This window comes from Chroicocephalus ridibundus, chromosome Z (genome assembly GCF_963924245.1).
Source record: "Chroicocephalus ridibundus chromosome Z, bChrRid1.1, whole genome shotgun sequence".
NCBI classification, from domain to species: domain Eukaryota; kingdom Metazoa; phylum Chordata; class Aves; order Charadriiformes; family Laridae; genus Chroicocephalus; species Chroicocephalus ridibundus.
In genome coordinates this window covers 55731223-55750437 of record NC_086316.1, presented here as the reverse complement: position 1 = coordinate 55750437, position 19215 = coordinate 55731223, and the positions used below count along the sequence as shown (strand labels likewise).

The 19215-nt window shown below is 38.9% G+C and overlaps 1 protein-coding gene across 5 annotated transcripts in view; it reads right to left on the bottom strand.

Moving 5' to 3' along the window:
• Positions 1-3467: 3467 nt before the first annotated feature.
• The window catches only part of BRD10 (bromodomain containing 10), a 52518-nt gene continuing 36770 nt past the window's right edge, over positions 3468-19215 (bottom strand). For all 5 annotated transcript variants that reach the window (XM_063319636.1, XM_063319639.1, XM_063319638.1 and 2 more), the window contains 3 exons: positions 15640-15755; positions 11698-11885; positions 3468-9899 (listed from right to left, as the gene is read on the bottom strand). In XM_063319636.1, the coding sequence (XP_063175706.1) occupies positions 6256-9899; positions 11698-11885; positions 15640-15755 (3948 nt within the window). In that variant the 3' untranslated portion in view covers positions 3468-6255. The remainder of the gene's footprint in view (positions 9900-11697; positions 11886-15639; positions 15756-19215) is intronic.

Below are 19215 nucleotides of genomic sequence, written 5' to 3'. Positions count from 1 at the left end.
AATTTCTTAGGCCATGGAAGGAGGGAAACGCTTTAGGACAGGCCCCCACAAGTTTTTGTGTTTGTCTATCAAAGGTTCTTCTAAGACCACCTTGCAGAAAAGCACTCTACAGGCAAGAACAAGAGTTCGAAGGCATAACATATAGCCAAACTGTAGAATACTGTCCAGACAAGCCTGCTTTTTACACGGCATAAACTGATTCCATCGTAATTCCACTCTTTCCTTATTATAATCAAGACACCCTATGGCTACATAGTAATACCCAATCACTAATCCCTCTTTGATACTCTATTTTACAGCTGCATGGGATTAAAAAAAAAGGGAGTGAGGAGTGATGCTGCAAATACCAGCATGTAATGTGGACAGGATCTCAATGTCTGTGCTGGTACTAGGTGCCCATGACCTCTAAATAGCCAAAATAACCTGATCTTATACTTGTACACTAGAAGGAACCAACATGAACAACTAATTAAAGAAGTATATTGTCTTCTTTTTATGACATCAATATTGCCAAGCAAAGTTCTAAAGCCTGAAGACAATCACAAAAATCACAGTTATAGTGGTTCCTTTCCTATCTTGTTTCCCTGCGCGATTTAATTTTTATAAATGCTACCTGGCAGTGCCACTCACATTCTTGAAAACAATTTCATTTTCTAAATAATTTTTCTTCTTTGTAAAAAGCAAGAATAGGGGAAAATGCAGCAGTTATCTAGTTGTCTAACTAGATAGGATAGTCTAGTTGTCTAACTATGGACAGGATGCTGGAAGAGGAGTCAGGGGACCAAGGATCCTGTTCCCAGTTCTTCCATCTTGCTCCGAGAACTCTATACTTTATTGTCTTCATCTGCAAAAGGCGGAAAATCATATTTATGCACATTCTAATGCACTTTCTGTGTAATAAACTTAATGTCAAGAAATATTATAAGCAATCAGCTACATTTCCTTTACTTTGCTTTTACATACCATTTCCATTTACTGTGTTTAGTTCAGCTGAGATTGAAATAAAAGACATTCTAAGAACACCAACTTCCTGCAGAACTTCTGGACCAATCATCTATGAAACAACAAAGTATCCCAGTTTCCAAGTTTACGTCAGACATCCAGGTATGGCTGTTGATCCGCAAATTCAGTATTTTGAGAAAAGAAGAAAAGACATATTTATCAAGATCTTAAAGTTTGCTTTACGCCACTGTAGTTCCAAGGAAAATATTTAAAATAGAACATAATTCGTGTCACATTTGTGAAAATGGCCTCTTCAACAACTCAGAAATTTTCATTTGGGTGCCAATGTGTATAAATTGATCATGCACCTAATAGACAGGCTTAGGCTTGCATGCTATGCACAAAAATAATGACAGTTAAAAAATCATCGTGTTCAAAATCATTACAGCAGTTTGTACTTCTACATTTTCAACAGAGCTAAACCAAACAAAATTAGTAACTGTATAGAGAGTGCCAGACTTGCACTGGTTTCAAGAATGTGGTTTAAAGATCATGTCTTTACAGCCATGATATTCTGCAAGTGGTATAGTCTTATAGGATGAATTGAATTTGACACTGCTGTGTATTTGGTTTACAACTGATATTTCTATGAAAAAGTTAGTACAAGGCTAAACAATAGTCAGAAAACCACCCCAAAATTTTGAAATAATTATGAGAGAAAAATTGCTGAATAGACTTGTAGCGCTTTTAGAACATGCACTATTCTGATCCTACATCTCAAGGACATAGTAAAACTGAAAAAGGTACATACAGCAGCGACAGTAACTGGTTACTTCCACCTAAGAAATAATTGAATTGACTATGTTTCTTTATTCTAGAAAAGCAACAACCAACATGGCAAAGGTCTACACAGGCCACATGGCAAAATGAATAAAAAGCAAAGGCTTATTGCGTCTTACAATATAAATATTATTTGCACCAAATGAAACTAGCAGGTGCCAGGTTCAGAACCAAACGGATTTAATCTAACACACTGTGTTAAAAACTCTTTACCACAGGACACTGTGCATGGTAATAGTTCACACTAAAAAGTTTTAAATTAAAAGAGGGTAGATTTAGACTAGATATAAGGAAGAAGTTTTTTAGGCTGAGGGTGGTGAAACACTGGCACAGGTTGCCCAGAGAGGTGGTAGATGCCCCATCCCTGGAAACACTCAAGGGCAGGTTGGACGAGGCTCTGAGCAACTTGATCTAGCTGAAGATGTCCCTGCTCGTTGCAGGGGGGTTGGACTAGGTGACCTTCAAAGGTCCCTTCCAACCCAACACATTCTATGATTCTATAAGAATTCTAGAAAGCATTGGTCAATTTCATTAAGAAAAATACACTGAGGGCTATTAAATTGAAAAAAAAATAAATCACAGCTGTCTGACGAAGACTTTGTCTCACAGATCAGTGGGTATTAGAAGAGTATTCAGGCCCGTTATTACGCTCTTCTGGACTGCTACTAATGACTGCTCCAAGAACCACGATGCTAGGAGAGATGGACCTTTAGTCTGATACAGCATTACTAATCTTATTTTGAGTCAGTAAACTTGCTTCAGGCGCAGCTTACAGAAAACAGGCTATATGAATTTAAGTCTTTGTGAGCATTAATTTAATTTAAAATCAATTTGGGCTACTAAAATTCTGCACTACCACAAAATATAAGCAAAACCAGCTATGAAACAAACTCTGTGATAAGGCCATGGATGCCCTTCAAATGACAGCTTTTAGTTATTTTCTAGCCTACACGAGACAAATAAGTTTCTCTTTGCTTACTTACCAGGAGAATTTTTGCTTCATTTCTTGCATTGTACTCCTTGCTATGTCACAAGGAAATCACAGTGGGTTTGAATGAGTTGACAGTAACACACTTGGTTTGAACAAGTTCTTTTGTGACTCCTAATACTTGTGAAATTTAATTGCTTCGAGTATGGTAGCGGCAGAATTCCTAGGAGAAAACGGCAGCCCCGAGACACACGGGTTTGAACAGTGAGGCAAGACAAATGTAATTTTCTATTCAAAGCAAAGCAAAACTATTGTGCAGAGTATTTCCATTTAGGTAAATATCAAAGATATCATGCAAAATGTTGCAAGTCATTAATAAATTGGAAGTTTTGTATATAATAGTGTCTGAACATCTGCATACAGTATCTGAAGGGGTCTAAAAGCAAGGCATTTTACAAGCTCAGAAAAGTTGAACATGTTTTCTTCAAAGATTGATTTATAGATGCACTTGTTCATATGTGTAATTAAATTCTTTTTAACTTCAAGTGAAACTTCAAGCAGGTAGTTCTGCTTTTTCATTTTGTCTGCGAATATAATCTACTTTTTACCATTCTTTTTGTGCTATATGTATATATATGATATATTTGGTACAGAGAACAAAAGATACATAGCAAATTGTCAATTGCTATTTATCTTCATTTGAAAGAAAGTCTTACTCTGACCAACATTTATATTATTGGAGAACAGTGATGGGAAGAGTAATTTTATTCACAAAAATGACTAAAATTTGTTTTACAAAATAATGAATCAGGCAAACCCATTACACAGCCTTTCTGCAACAAGATTTGGAATCTGAACATGTGTCCAGTACAGAACAAAAGTCCATGAAAATTCTAATGAAACTGCATCAAACTTTGCATGTTGCAAAGTTTATGCCTGCCAAATTATAAAATATTTATGAAACAATTATAAAATATTATTGCGCTAATTCAGAAAATTTCTAAAAATCAGTCAGGTACGTAGCTTGAGTTCCGAGTTCCCCAATTAAGCTTTTTTAACTTTTCTCTTTATTAGAACTGATTATAGCATAAATCTTTCTACTACATTAGCACACAGAAAAATGTCATGCAAGATTTCTTTTCTCCATGTAGGCTGCCAGCAATAGTAGAACCTAGTCTTAAGCTTCTCAAACAATGTAGATATTCACTCTACAACAAACATAAATAAAAATGAAAAAACAGTCATTGTAAGAGAAAAATCCAAGACAGTCAATCCCAAGGTTCCACCAGAGAAACGGAAATAAAATGTGTTGCTTGTATATATGGTTTTAATGTATATAAAATGTCCATGAAGAAACTGCCATTCTCCGCTATCTTCCTCTGTTGTAAAAGTCACCTGTAGTGTAACGCAAAATGCAGTCAGATTTAAGAAGCCTTAATACTGTAAACTCTGGCAGGCAGACACCACTCACTACCGGGTGTCTTCAAAATCAATGACGTAACACCTTTAATGGGAAGTAGGAAAAGTGTACTAGGTAGCTTCTAAAATACCACAAACCTTTTCTCACCCCAAAACTGACAGCTTCCATCTTTCGCAGCTCTGAGATAAGATGCAGATTGCTGATCTAGAAAGAGGCATTTTCCCAATTCAAATGTTTTCATTAGTCCAGAAAGGGAAGGTTCCCTATGGAAGGCCTTTCTTCCCCCAACTTTCCCAGAACGAGAACGCTAGTTAACTAGTTACCAGGTTACTTTTCAGGACAATATGAAGGGCAGCCAAGAGAGAGGGAGTAAGCTGTGGTCTTATTCTTCAACCCAAGATCCAAACTGCCAAAACTGTACAGCAAATGGCGAAAGGAAGGAGAAAACTCGACAGGATGAGGAGCAAAAGCTTAAGATTCATCTTGATGAAAATCAGTCAAAGAACGCTGCTAAATGCAGATATGTAAGCTCTTATCCCCCTTTGAAGTCATAGCTATTAAAAAAGCAACTAACATTCATGAGTTCTTCTGAAATCTTCCCTTCTAGTTTCTAAAAAAAAAGAAACAAAAAAGAATCCCACACATACAAAGATGTCCAGCCTCAGACTGGATCTTCCAAGCAACTAACAGAGACTTCGACTTCAGATTTTAAATCAGCATTTCTAAAATAACCGTCTTCTTTATATGCTGAGTCTCACAATATACCAAAAAATTTCCCTATTTCAGGAACGCTGGAGCAGGCACCTGGGAACTCATCTGATTGGCAGAAAATAACCCAAGGGGTTTATCAGATCAAAAGCTGAATCTAAGCCAATAAATATTGAATACACTGCATAAAAAAAGGAAGGTTTAGGTAATATGTGAATTATTCTCACTCGAAGCAGTAGTAAGGCCTCCTTTAATATTGTGTGATATTTTAGCATTGTCCTTCCAGATAGATCAATTAAAAGCTAAAGAAAAAAAATGCAGATCTAGAAAGCATGACTGGTAATAAAACTGGTTAGCTTGTTAGGGCTAGACAGAAGATTAAAGAGTGGCCTTGTTACAGATAACAGATATGTGTAAATGCACACATGGCTGTAAAAAAGAGAATAATAAACTGTTCAGCAGATCTATGAGCTTTATGACAAAACATGGTAGTCCTGAACAGCAACCAGTGTGACTTAGACTGGTGTCTCAGAAACTATTTCTAGCCTTACCACATCACCGGAGACTTTAAGCAATATAACCAAACATTTATTAAGAATGGATGAAGTATGGGTTATCCTGCCCTTTATAAGGAGGATCGACAAGACGGTCTTCCTTCCTCTCAAATCACATGAAATGTAAACCACAAAGAAGAGCAGAAGAGATTAAATAATTTCATTCTAGTATATTCCAAAAGCTGAGACTAAGTAGGAAGATGTATAGGTATGTGTTCTGCCATGGTGTAATAGATAAACACATTTTTAAACTATTGCCAACACAAAGCAGTACAGCAACTTGATTTATTATATGCAGATTCTTCTGCATTGTTGCTAAACAGTACACTGGTCCAAAGTTACTAAAATACTTAAAAAACTATACATTATGTAAACAAAACATAAATAAGACAGCATAGTTCTTTGTACATATAGTTTAGTACAGATTGTTAGGAATTCATGAATATGTACAATTCTATTCCATAGACTGCATTTTTACAATGCATAAGTATTTTGTTTACAGAAACAAACCAAAAATAAATTTGACAAATAAAAAGGAGATATATACTGTCATAAACACACTGGCAAACAGTCCATACTGTAAGATGGAACATGTGCAAAAGGCTAGATTTCTCCAAACTAAAATGTTTAATGAACACATTAGTCATTTCTGACCTTTTTACCAAAGAACTCACTGAAAACTCTGACAGACTAAATAAATTTTTATTCCTCCTAATCCCCACAGGTAAACAAGAAAGAACTATAATCTTAAGTAATTGTCAGTAAATCAACTGTTTCAAACAATGTAACAAATTATTCAACAGTTACAGCTTCTGAAGTCAGAAGAATCCCCATAATTTCAAAGTGGCTCATTTGCAGTAAATTCAGGATGCAGCTTTGTCAGGTTTATTGGGAGAAGATGACTGAGAAGCAGGGAAGACAGTGGCAGGATTTCTGCCTGTGGACACAACAACAGGAGGTGGTGATGAAGACAGGGAAGAAGCTTTTGATGCCGGCGTGTTTATAGCATTCAAAATGGCTCCTTCTGGACTAACCAACAGTTTTTTGATAGAAGTGTTTAAGTGAAACACTGAAGTGTTGCTTGGTAAATGAGAGTTCAGAGGATGAGTGGCAGAAACCACAGAAGATGTAGCTACAACACTAACAGGAGGTTTTATCACTGAAGACACAGACAGCGTCGCTGTGGACAGCGGAGTACATGAGCTAGCTGGAGTATTGAGTATCTGGGGTGTTGCATGTACGATGGGTAAAGCATCTGCAGACCCAAAAGAGTTCACATTTTTTGTAGAGCTTTTCACAGGATGTTTTGATATTTGCCAACTTAATGAATTCCCTGGTGCAAGCACGATTTTTGAGGTTATTGGATTAACAATTGGTACACCTTGAGCTTCTTGACCATGGTTAGTAGTTAAAGGAGGAGTCTGTTTTGTATTACAAGAGAGAAGAAGAACATGGCTACCAGCTCCAAGGCCTTGTGGAGGAACAACAAAACGAGTACCATTAATCATTATCTGAGTTCCAGGTGCCAAAGGCATACAGGTGTTAATGACTATTTTCTGTTGAACGCAAGGTTCATTCAGCTGACTTCCTGCCTTGCTTGGTACAGTTGGTGAAGCTGAAGACATCTGAATGGTAGAAGCACAAGGGTAAGCATGACTTTGTTTCTCTGTACTGGGAGGCACCTGCTGGCATTGTAGGGAAGAAAAATTAGGAAAACTAATGACTTTACCTGCATTTGGAGACGGAGGGGGCAACACACTTTGAGGTTTGTGAATACCTGCATTATTTGGCATAGCAGCTGAAACTCCTGATGATTGATACTGAAGCAGCGTGGGCAACTGGCTTTTTGGTACTGGAAGAGGAGCTGGAACTGCTGCCAATTGAGGAATTGTGTGTAACACTTTGTGGGGTGTGGCTACAGATCCAGGCAAGCTAATCACTGGAAGCTGCAAAGCAGATGCTAAGTTTTGAGGAGATACTGTTGGCTGCGTTGTTGAAATCAGCACAGATGAAGCAAGATGTCCTGTTTTCACAGTTGATATACCCACAGTATTTCCAATATTTGATGTACACAGTCGATTACCCAGAACTGGCCTTATTTTTGAGGGATCATTTCCACCAATCAAGACAGTTGGCCACGTCCCAGAAGCCATCCCACTTGATGTTACTGAAACAGATTCCACACGTGCATTTGCTGTTGTTACTGTAAAGGCATTTTCAGCTTTTGTTGCAACACATACAGATTCATTAACTGACACAGCACTTTTACTCACAAAATTTGTTACTGGAACCAATGTACTACTACTTGTCAAAGACAGCGCCAAGCCCATGCTCTTTATGTCTTCTCCCTTAGAAACAGCAGAATGCAATATATTAACTGGTGGAGCCTGTTGTGCATTGCCTTTAGTATTTACAATGGTTTGACCTATATTTAGTCCAATTTTCGCATCTTTTACTTGAGCAATAGTTGGTGTTGAATTTATTCTTATTGGTGCTCCTACTGTAGATGGGATCAGAACCAACTGTGGTTGCTCTGTGGCACTAACAAAGGCATTGCTTAGGGAAGAAGGAAGGTTATGTTTCAATGACTCTGCAACTAGATTGGCAGTTGATGGGCCATTGGCAATTTGTGTGTTAATGAAAACCAACTTCTGAGCGTTAACACCAGTGGATCCTGGAGAGGGTATAATACTGACTCCTGATGCCCCACAGGGTGATAAAATAGGTGGATTTGTGACTAATGTAAGTTTCTGGACTGGAGTACCACTGATTAAATCTCCATTTGTTGCTGAATTAGACTCAGATTGTGTAACAGGATTTGTTTTAGTTTTAGTATAACCTTGTTGCTGCACAGAAGAATTTGGAGTTATGACAGTGTTATTTTGTCCAATGCTAGTCCCACCAACAGGGCTGTTTGGAGTTGCTGATATCAAATTGCTAGCTAATGAAACGGAGGATAAAGAAGGAGCGGACACATAGCAGGAGTTCTCTATTACTTGACCCAACGTGCCCCCAATAGCAGGCTGCTGTAATGTGAATTTGATATTTTTCTCCATTGCCTGGGTAAAATCAGCTGGGAAAGCTGGAATGTTAACAGAAGCAGCTGTTGAGGGGGCAAATCCAGAAAGAGACGATTGTCCAATATGTGGAAGACCAGACGTGGCGGTTGCTACAGATGAAAGAGTAGAACACGATAATGCTGTGGTTTTTGGCACAAGAAAAGCCTGAAGTTGAGGTGCATATGTGAAAACTGAACTAGAACATAAACTACTAGGTGAAATCTGGTCTGGGTTTGTTCGCACTTTAACAATTCCTGTGTTTCCACCTCGGGTTGTGACCAGAATAGATTGTGATTCTCTTATACACACTGTCTTCAGCTCTTGCCTAGTTTCAAAGGAGTCGGCTGTCTGCTGTGATGCAAGATTATGACAGGCAGAAGCGGTGTTTGTAGACCCACTCAATGCTGTTGCTGATATCAAAGACTGGCTAGTTGTGGAAAGAGTAGGTGAAGTCAAAGACACAGGGAATGTAGCAGTTGAAACTGTAGTCTTGATTTTGTCAGTTTCCATTTGGCTCACATTAATTGTTGATGATAATTTACTCGCTGAAGTTACAACAGGCAACGTTTGTGTAGTGTTCATGGGACTAGTCACTTGTGACAAGCGGGTAATATTCTTGTTAAAAATCGTAGTAGGTGACTGAGTGGTAGCATTTGCAGGGCCTGTTACCAGAACAGGTGTTAAAGAAACACTGACATTTGATATTTCTGGTAAAGTTATATAGTGCATCTCAGATGATTTTTGTTGTAGTGACTGAATGTCCTTGGACACCATTTTTCCTTCCTTCTGCTGAATAAGAAAATTCTTAGGTAAAATAAGAACTTGTTGCATGACTTTTTCTCCTGTTTTAGGGTCAATCACAGGTTGCATCTGAATTTTCACAGAGCTGTTGTGAAGGTCTATTGGTACGCAGTGCCCATTTGGCATTTTGTATACCATTTGTAAAGGAGTCTTTGAACTGGTCTGGCAGGGCAATGCTGGTTTTATCAGTGATGATTCCAAAGGTGATAAAATTGGCTTTTCAGAAGTAGATACATTTATGCCTGGGGGAGGTGACAGTTGATTTGTTAAGGTCACTTTGTTCCCAGTATTCTTGGCAAGCAAGGCCTGGATGGGTTTGGTCCCTTTCAGAAAATTTGATGCTGATGTTGCAGGATCTGTCAAGGAAAATGATTCTAGAGTTGACCCTTCAAATTGTTTCAGTTCAGTCAAACAACGATCTGGCTGCAGGCTACTTTCTGAACTCTGGACCCCAGCCTCATTAGTGCTCAGCTTAGCTTTCTTCCTTGGTGAAAGCTCGTTAGTACTTTGATCCAGACAACTGTTTTGCTTGGACTGTCGTTTAACACATTTGGGCAGTGTCTTCTGTATTTCTTTAGAAGTTGATTCTTTTTTCAGAATTCTGTTTTTTCCTGCAGGTAAATTCATCTCTAGTAGTTTCACTTCATCTGCAATGGTATTAAAAGAGAAACTGTGTTTTACATGTTTGCAACTGATACCTTCTATACAACAATTTTACAGTGTCTAGCTAAAGGCAAAATGCGAGTTTGCAAGTGTAAGGATATGTGGAAGGAGAATGTCTGCTTCTTTAAGGGCATCTGGTCAAGGACCTTTTTCAATGCAAAAAGGGAGTCATAAGGAAAGAAGGAAGTCAAACACGAACATACAGGTGCACGAACCTGATCAACAAGGGAGATAGTGAGGAAAACCAAACCTGGTTATTCACACATTTAGTTGATGAAGGCATGTGAGAGCGTGAGAATGTTTACTCCAGTAAATCTACCTCATCAAGGACCTGGTTAATTGGGACACTGAAGGGGAAAAGGGGAGAAGCCAGGAAAAAAAATACAGAGACACACAGATCTAACAAACCAAATCAAACATGGAGACAATGATAAGAAACAACCTCACCAATCACAACTGACGGTCAATCAAGAAACTGCAGGTGCCCCTTACAGGGAGATCAATCTAGACTTTTCAACTGATATGACTGTAAACCAGGGGAGATCCTCGACACTGGACTGGGAGGGGTGGGGGAATCAGTAGAGCTATACAAACCCAGGAAGAGATGGGAGAAGGAAGGGGGAACTGCAAGGACAGAATAGGAGGTCATAGCCTGTGTGCCCTGGTGCTGCGGGATAACTGTACCTTCCCCAGATCCAGTGTGCGTGGGGGCGGTGTGCGTGTATTCACTGGCAAACTTCAAGTCAGACTAGCTGATGAGCCTGGGGTCTGGGCTGGTGTATCAGGCAGACTTGTGACTGTGGGGTGACTGTGGGACAAGGGTGACACATGTTTCACACTGAGCATCAAGCTGGACCAGCCAGGGAGCAGCGGCTGCATGAAGTGGATAAAGAGGGCCCAGGATGCAGGCAGGTGTGCCGGGTGGACAGAGGGGCTGTGCACTGAGGTTCTGGCAGTGCGGGGCTGCAGGGGGACATCTGTGAGGAGAGGCCAGGAGCTGCCCTGTGTGAGACCCAGCTGGCTCCAAACAGATCCACTGCAGGATGTGGCTGAGCCGGTCAGCTAAGCTGATGATGATTCATAGAAAAAGCTGCACAGAAGAATGTGACAGACAGGAGTGAGGAAAAAATGTAGGAGAAACAACCCCACAGACACCAAGATCAGTAAAGGAGGTGAAAGTGCTCCAGGCACTTCCTACACTTGACAGGGGAGGAAGTAGTAGAAAGGGGGACAAAGTTGCACCTGGGAAGAAGGTGGAGATGGGTCTGGGGGGGGAAGGTATTTTAGTTTTTGACCTTGTTTCTTGCCATCCTACTTTGTTTTTCATTGGCAATAAATCAAATTCATTTTCCCCGAGTCTGTTATACCTGTGACAGTAACTGGTGAGTGGTATTCCTGTCTGTATCTTGACCCAGAAGCTTTCCTGTCTTATTTTCTCTCCCTGTTCTGTTAAGAAAGGGGAGTGACAGTGGCTGGGCGGGTGTCCGACAGCCAGCGAAGGTCAACCTACCATAAACATAAATTCCGAGCAGGCCTACTATGTTATCACAGAAATGGTTAAGCGCAAAAATGGCAAAAACTTGCATTAATCAGAATTTACATCTTGGTCATATCTGCCCACTTCTAACCTACATCTGTGAGACATGCATCACAAGCTATTTCAATATTATCACAGTAGTAATTAAGGTAGAAAGTAGGACACATAGAAAAATAAAGCTCCCAAATCAACTTGATTCAGCTCCTGAATCAAGTTCAAGCTACCAAATTCCAGTAAGTGCTTACCATTGTCTGGGCGATCTTTTTTGGGAACCTCCACATGTTCTGCAGACTCTGAAGATTTACCACATACTACTGCAAAAGAATCTTTGCCAGAATCAGCTTCACTTTCATCATTACTCCACAATTCTCTGGTAAATTTATCATGGTCTGGATGTCTTTTAAAGTCATCATAGTCCTTCTTTAATCTAGACCTTCAAAATAACAAAACTAACTTTACTGAAGAACCACACTTTTTAAAATTTTTTTATTTATTTGTATGCGCTTCCACACAAAAAGTTGGAGTGCCCTTCAAAAATTTCAGGGTAGCTCTGCCTGCAAAGTCTTTAAAACCCAGAAAACATTAAGTGACAGTAATTTCCCTTCCTTCACCAAAACTAAATTCTATGTTATTAAGTTCTCTAACAATAGGCAAAAAGACTGAGGTAAAAGCGAACGTTACTGTTTTACTGCATCAATCTTCTGTTTCTTCCTTCATCTTGCATTGTGGCAAATGTACCTGTATGGACTTGAGTAGCAAGCATTTGAGTAACTGTAACAAGTCTACTCTTTCCTCTGAAGGCAACCCCAACTAAGGAATTAAGTAAATCTTTTTTTTCTTACATGCACCATGCTTTTGGCCCAGCTATGTGACCATAATGTAACTTTCTCCTTTAAGAAAATGTTCTTATCTCTGGGCCATTAGAACTGCTGCCACTGTCATTTCCACAGGCTCACACTCCACTAAGAAATGTGCATATGATGGAAATACACAGCTGCCTTACTTATTTGAACACCATTCAGAAACACACCTGCTTGCTTTGATACTCCTAAACTGCTACATAGTTCCATTGTCCCTTCTTCTAAACCATTGTCTAGATGAGATCTAAGGGGTATTTTAGTACACAAATACAGTAAACTATAGGATTCAGCTGGTGGTAACCAACATAATATCCAGGAGGATTATTTCGCAAACAAATAAATAGATTATAGCAATTAGCACCTTGTGTGGAGTAGAATCTAGACTTCAGTCTGGATCTAACCCTTACGACAGTAAGATTACGATCTTAAATTTACCTTTTCTTGTGCGTTACAATAACAGTTGTTTGCACTGAGTGCAGCAATGTCTAGCTGCTCCCTAAGGGATGGAGAGGTAGGAGCCAAGCATGATGTCACAGCTGCCAGGGCATAAGCCTCATCAGCAAGGACACCATCCCACTGCCTCTGAATGAGGGAGTGGGGCAGGCCTATGGGTGGTAACTGGGTTCACCAAGAGCCCAGATCAACAGGCAAGTTCCTAGTGCTGAGGCCAGGTCTAAGGTCAAGCTCGGAAGTCACTTCACAGGTTCAGATCAGCATCAGATCTGATGGCTGCTAGGGTCAGGACCAGTCGAGTGATTTCTGGGGAGGTCCACAGTGATGATGCAGGTCCATGGTCAGTCTGAGGGTCAGTCCAGGTCAGCAACACCCAAGACCAGGCAGAGTAACTGCCGTAGTTGAGCTAGAAACTGGAAATCCTACAGCAGAGACTGAAGGCTGTAGAATGACCTGAAAATGGGGATCCTGGGCCCATGGGCAGGTGATGTGGATGGAGGCCAGGCGAGGCTGGTCAGGGTCAGTGAGACCTAACAGTTTACTCACAGCTTTGACACTCTGACTGAGAGAAGACAACCTCAAAGTCTGTATGAAGATGTAGTGTGGATGTTACTTCAACTCTGTCATTAGGATTTTGAGCTTGAAGTCTAGGGACACTGCTACTGAACCACTACTAGGGAACCACTACTGTACTGAACCACTACACTAGGGAGCCACTACTGTACTAAAGCTTCTGCATGGGAATTTCCTTTTTTCTTTTCAAGAACTTCTGCTGTGGGGCCAGTGAACAAATGTGATCAGTGGGCACAAGTAAGCTTTCCTTTTAAACCTTCCTGCTATTGAAATACCATTCAACATTATAGTCTGTCATAATTTTGAAAAGACGAAAGAACCTTTCAGAAGGGGAAAAAATGGACTTTGATCATAAAGAATGCTCCTACTAATCAAGGACAACAAAAAAGGAAGGAAGGAAAACTCCAGACTATTCCACTCCACATTCCATACTGTGGTCTTACACTGAAGGAAGCTCTGCCCAGCCCTTGACAACCTAGAAGGCCAACACTGTCATTCAACTAGTAGATGTCAGTAGCTGGCTGAGACACTATAGACACTGCAACCGCAGTTAGACTTGTGCTGGTGCTGCTGTTTACACGAGCATAAGCAATCTTTACTCAACTCCTTTTCCCTGTCACATGACACCTTTCTTCACCACTGTCATTGGCACCACACAGCTGTCTAGCAGCTGCATAATGAACCAGACCAAAACATTGATCTAGCCTTCCCCCCTCCATTTCTCTTTCCTCCCCATGATTTGCAGATTGTTTTTCAGCTGGAGCTGTTCCCCGGTATACTATGTGTCTGTACAAGCAGTTATGTCATGGAAATACTGAGGCTAGCATTGCTGAATAAACTAGGGTTACAGCTTAAAACCTACCTTCTGAGAAACATTAAATTATTCTCAGAAATTATCCTCCATTCTAAGTGCATGCTTCTCTAGCTACCAGCACATGTACATGCAAGACTTCAGCCACTCCGTTCCAGACTAAAATTTACTCCTGTGAGGCATACCTAATATGTAGTATTTCTACACACTTTACACGACACTTCTGTATTCTATGACCACTTTTAAAAAACACCAAAACACTAGGCACCAAACCATTCCACAGCAGAATTTACATAAAGGATAAAACTGGAAACTCCATATACTGGAAACTGAAATCCCTTTTAATAGTATTACTATCTGCCACACTTCCAAAAGGAGTCTGAATTGCTACGCACAAGAAGAAATGAACAACTAAGGAAAATTAACAGAAACTTGAATAGAAAGGAAGAGAAAAAAAAGCAAAACTTGTACTTTGGTCCATTATTTAAAGCAAAATGTTCAACAACATCCTAAATTTCTAAATAAGAATTTTAATTCATGCATGATATCGATAAAATGAGCTACTAAGGAACAAACTCTTAGTTATTCTATCTATTTACTGTCTTTGGTGCTATGGTGGTGGTTTTTGGGTTTTTTTAAAAACATAATACCTTTTACACTTTTGAAAATTAGTTCTGCACTACGTAACTCTGTAAGTTTCTTCCTTCACACTCAACGTTTAAGCAGCTGCCCAATTTTACCTATCATTTGACAGAGAGTTTAAGCTTCTGATCATTACTTGCTTTTTAAATGTCTATGTGGCAAAAGAAAGGTATGATTCTAGCTACAGCTGTATCACTAACAGACAACAATGGCAGCAAGCTTCAATACACAATGATGATACCAAGTCAACACCCAGTCTCTCCAGGATTTATGATCTAGGTAGTACCTTCACTGCTACCAACAATTGCCCTTACTAGATTTAAATCAGTCACTATTTCACTGATACTTCTCTGACACACCTCATTCCAGGTGCATTTCACGTTTACAGGGTTACAAAGACCTCAAAATCACATTTTAAGAATTGCTTTGTGGAGAATCCATTAATAACCAATTTAGGTAGCTTTAGATAGTAAGTAGTGGGACAAAGTATTCCAAGAACCCCTGGTCTAGTTTTCCAGTTACAGGTCTTCAGCACCTCTTAACCAAATAAAGAGCGATACAAATCCTAGGTGGATTGTGATACAACTATTGACAGGCATGCTTAAGGATTCTAGAGCATTCAGAGGAAAAAAAATATTAAGAGGTTAAACTCAACGTTATTTAGAGACATTAAGTCTGTAACATTAAATAATTCTTCCAACAAACGCACTGCCAGTGCCTCACTCATCTCCTCAAGGTATTTTCATTTAATTCATTTGAGAAGCCAACTGATTGATTAGTTTTAAAAGGTGAAAATTGTTCTGTTTTCCATCCCATGCACTATTGTTAAAAAAAGAGCAGCTAATTACCTGTTTCTTTGAAATGCTTTCATTAGCTTTGGTTCCCATGGTAACAGTTCATTAAGCAGTCGTATCAATGTACCATGCAATTCCTTTACTGCTTGCTTCCGGTGGTACCATCTTCCCTGCAAACATAAATACCATTTATTTATCATTGCATATCTTGTTATATTGTATTAGTACTACAGTAATCCTGGTACAGTAATACAGCATATGAGGAAAATAACTGGAAGAAAGTATTAGTAAGTTTCACAGTTACATCTACACATGTAAGACATTAATATTCCCACTTTTTTATACTACAGAGAGATAATATCCTAGTTAAAAAAGCAATACTATAAGGATGTTCACTTTTTACAGGTCAAACTTAAAACCGAAGCAAAATCCTGTGAACACATCATGTGTTTAAAATTACTTAAATAAGTAACAAACATACGTAGTAATCCATTCAGGTCAGGGAAACCAACTATGTGTGTACACTTTTAATAGTTAGAGACAAAATTTCTACAGAAAATCTTACCTCTTTTAACATTAAGTGATGTAATTTATATTATTATTTGCAAAAACAACTTACAACAATTTTCAGGGATAACAAATACAGAGGTTTTGCAGTATATTTTTGTATTTTATTCAAAGTTCTAGATAAAGGTTTTTTTAAGTTTTGCAGATTGGTCATTTATAAAGTAATAGGCTATGCAGCAGAGTCCGGTTTTCCAAAATAAAAGCTTTAAGCTTTTAACTCAAATGTAAAATTAAAAATGGTTTTATATTCCAAACCGATATATGTAATCTTACAGTCTTCCATGAAGAATTCATGTTTTAATAAATCTGGAAAGGCTGAATGAGGATAAAAGACATTGGGAAATGACAATTAGCGTGTGTACATATACACAGCACAACCACAATGGCCATAATGTTGCAGAACACATCCCTTAATACTCTTAAGATACCTCTTGTAAGAATTTCTTCCCAAAACTTTATTCTGTAGTTTATTACATAAAAGACTGAACAATGCATATATATGTAACAGCTACAAATAGAGATGTGGTATACTCTAGTACTTCTGCCACTCTACTAATTCTGTGCATTTTATGTAAATGAGGATTTTATCTCTTGACTTGTCAGAGAGGATGGAAGACAGTAAAGACATTATAGTTCTGGAAAAAAAAAAAAGCAGCAAGACTTGGGAAATTATTTATTTCATATACATATTTTAACTGTGGCCAGCAGATCCAGAAGTGATTCTCCCCCTCTACTCTGCTCTTGTGAGACCCCAGCTGGAGTACTGTGTCCAGCTCTGGAACCCTCAGCACAAGAAGGACGTGGACCTGTTGGAGCGGGTCCAGAGGAGGGCCACGAAGATGATCAAAGGGCTGGAGCACCACTCCTATGAAGACAGGCTGAGAGAGCTGGGGTTGTTCAGCCTGGAGAAGAGAAGGCTCTGGGGAGACAAGAAAGCTGGGAAGGGGCTGTTTGCAAGGGTATGTAGCGACAGGACGAGGGGCAATGGTTTTAAACTAGAGCAGGGTAGGTTTAGATTAGACATTAGGAAGAAGTTCTTTGCAATGAGGGTGGTGAGACACTGGAACAGGTTGCCCAGAGAAGTGGTGGAGGCCCCATCCCTGAAGATGTTGAAGGCCAGGCTCGATGAGGCTCTGAGCAATCTGATCTAGTTAAAGATGTCCCTGCTTACAGGGTGGTTGGACTAGATGGCCTTTGGAGGTCCCTTCCAACCCAACACATTCTATGATTCTATGATATTTCACTTTTGATAGAGCTCATATCCTTCACAGCTTCATGTGGGCCAGCACACCAAGAAATATACAGCAGGAAAAGCTGGATAAAGCTTGACACGGTTGCTTTTCAGCAGTCTACAGTAATGCTTTTTCTATGGACTTTGGAAAAATTCCTTTCTACGAATTTCAGCAGATCTCTCCAATGTACAGAAAGATCAGTCAGGCTGAATGCTTGTTTGAAGTCCAGGTATCTATTTTTTATTGGTAACAGTTTACACATTTCATAATAAAATGAACAGCTACTCCTTCATTCTTCAATGAAAATTACAGAAGCAAAGATTTGAAGTAGGACGTTATGCCACATTACCACACAATGGTCAGTGCTGAGCACGCAAACAAACTCTATTTTCCCTCATTTGCAGCCTGTCATATTTGCAAATACAATGCACTGCAGAATAAAATCTGCCACTAAACACTGCAACAGAAAACAGCCCTTGTATATGCTGTAGAGTACCAAGGCATTTGGTATCACCTCCTAATGTTAGCAGTCAACAGAATTAACTGCTAACATAAAAAAGAATATCATGGGCGCAGATTTATCTTTCTTGTAAGATACACAAAATATTTCACAAACAGCTTGAAAAGGATGAATTTATAGACTACACAGTATTAGTGGATTGTATCAAAACAAAAATCAAAATGGTAAAAATCAACAATGCCACTACTATCAGGATATGGAAATGCTGTACATGCATTTGATATAGCAAAGACCAGGATGTGTGAAAACAGTATTTCAAAGATATGAAAAATTACTACAGAGTAAAAACAACAAGAAACTACTAATTTCTGGGACTTATTTATCTTTAAATAAGGCTGAGATCTTGGCTTAAGTAGGAAAAAAAAAAGAGTATTTACAATACTCTTAAGAGATAAATATCAGTTGACCAGTGAGTAAACTTCGAAGTGCTAACTGTATCAAGCATTGAATAGCCAGGCACAAGCAGAAGGCTTACTCAAGAGTAGACTTCAAGACTTTACTGCCTTTGTTAACACTTCAGAGAAGAACAAATACAAGTCACTTTTCTCCTTGCTTACAAAAATGAACAAAAAAAAAATAATAACCAAACCTCTGCCCCCCAAATTCTAGAGGTAGTTTTTAACACAAATAGCGTCGTCTGGATATAAGCTCTGGAAAACTCCACATTTGCTTCCAAATAATTTTAATGCAAATATTATAGCAACATAATAATAAAAAAAAAAGTAAATTAATTCTTTCCCTGTATCCCAGTTACTCAAGTTTCTTACTGAGGTTTAGGAGTTGACAATAAATTTGTTAGTGGAAACATACACAGATTTAAGCCATGAGAAGAATCTTCTTTCCTTAGAAAAAGTCAGGACACAGAACAAACATGGTCCAAAAAACAACTGGAAAAAAACCACATTCCTTTGTGGTTCAGTGGTTCAGTTGATTTTCTATGCAAACACATAAGATTTCTGCAAAGCCTAGATGCTACACAAATTATCAACTATTATTCCTTAAATACTAAAATAGTAAAGAGGGACATTAAAAAAATGTCTATAACCTTAAGACACATCACTACAAAATCTAGCATTACCTTTTCTATGCAAGTTCATTCTCTAACACAGTCCTGTGTTTTTTCCATAAGAAAAAACAGCAACTCAATAACTGATAAAGCTAGGACTTAACTCCCTACTTCAGCATTACATAGATGCTTACTAATTTCTACAGGCAGTAAACTTGCCTTTACACATGTCTGTGTTGCAAAATCTTTTCAGTTATACCAAATGATATAATGCTGGAGAACAGCTATAAACTGAAGCTTAGGAG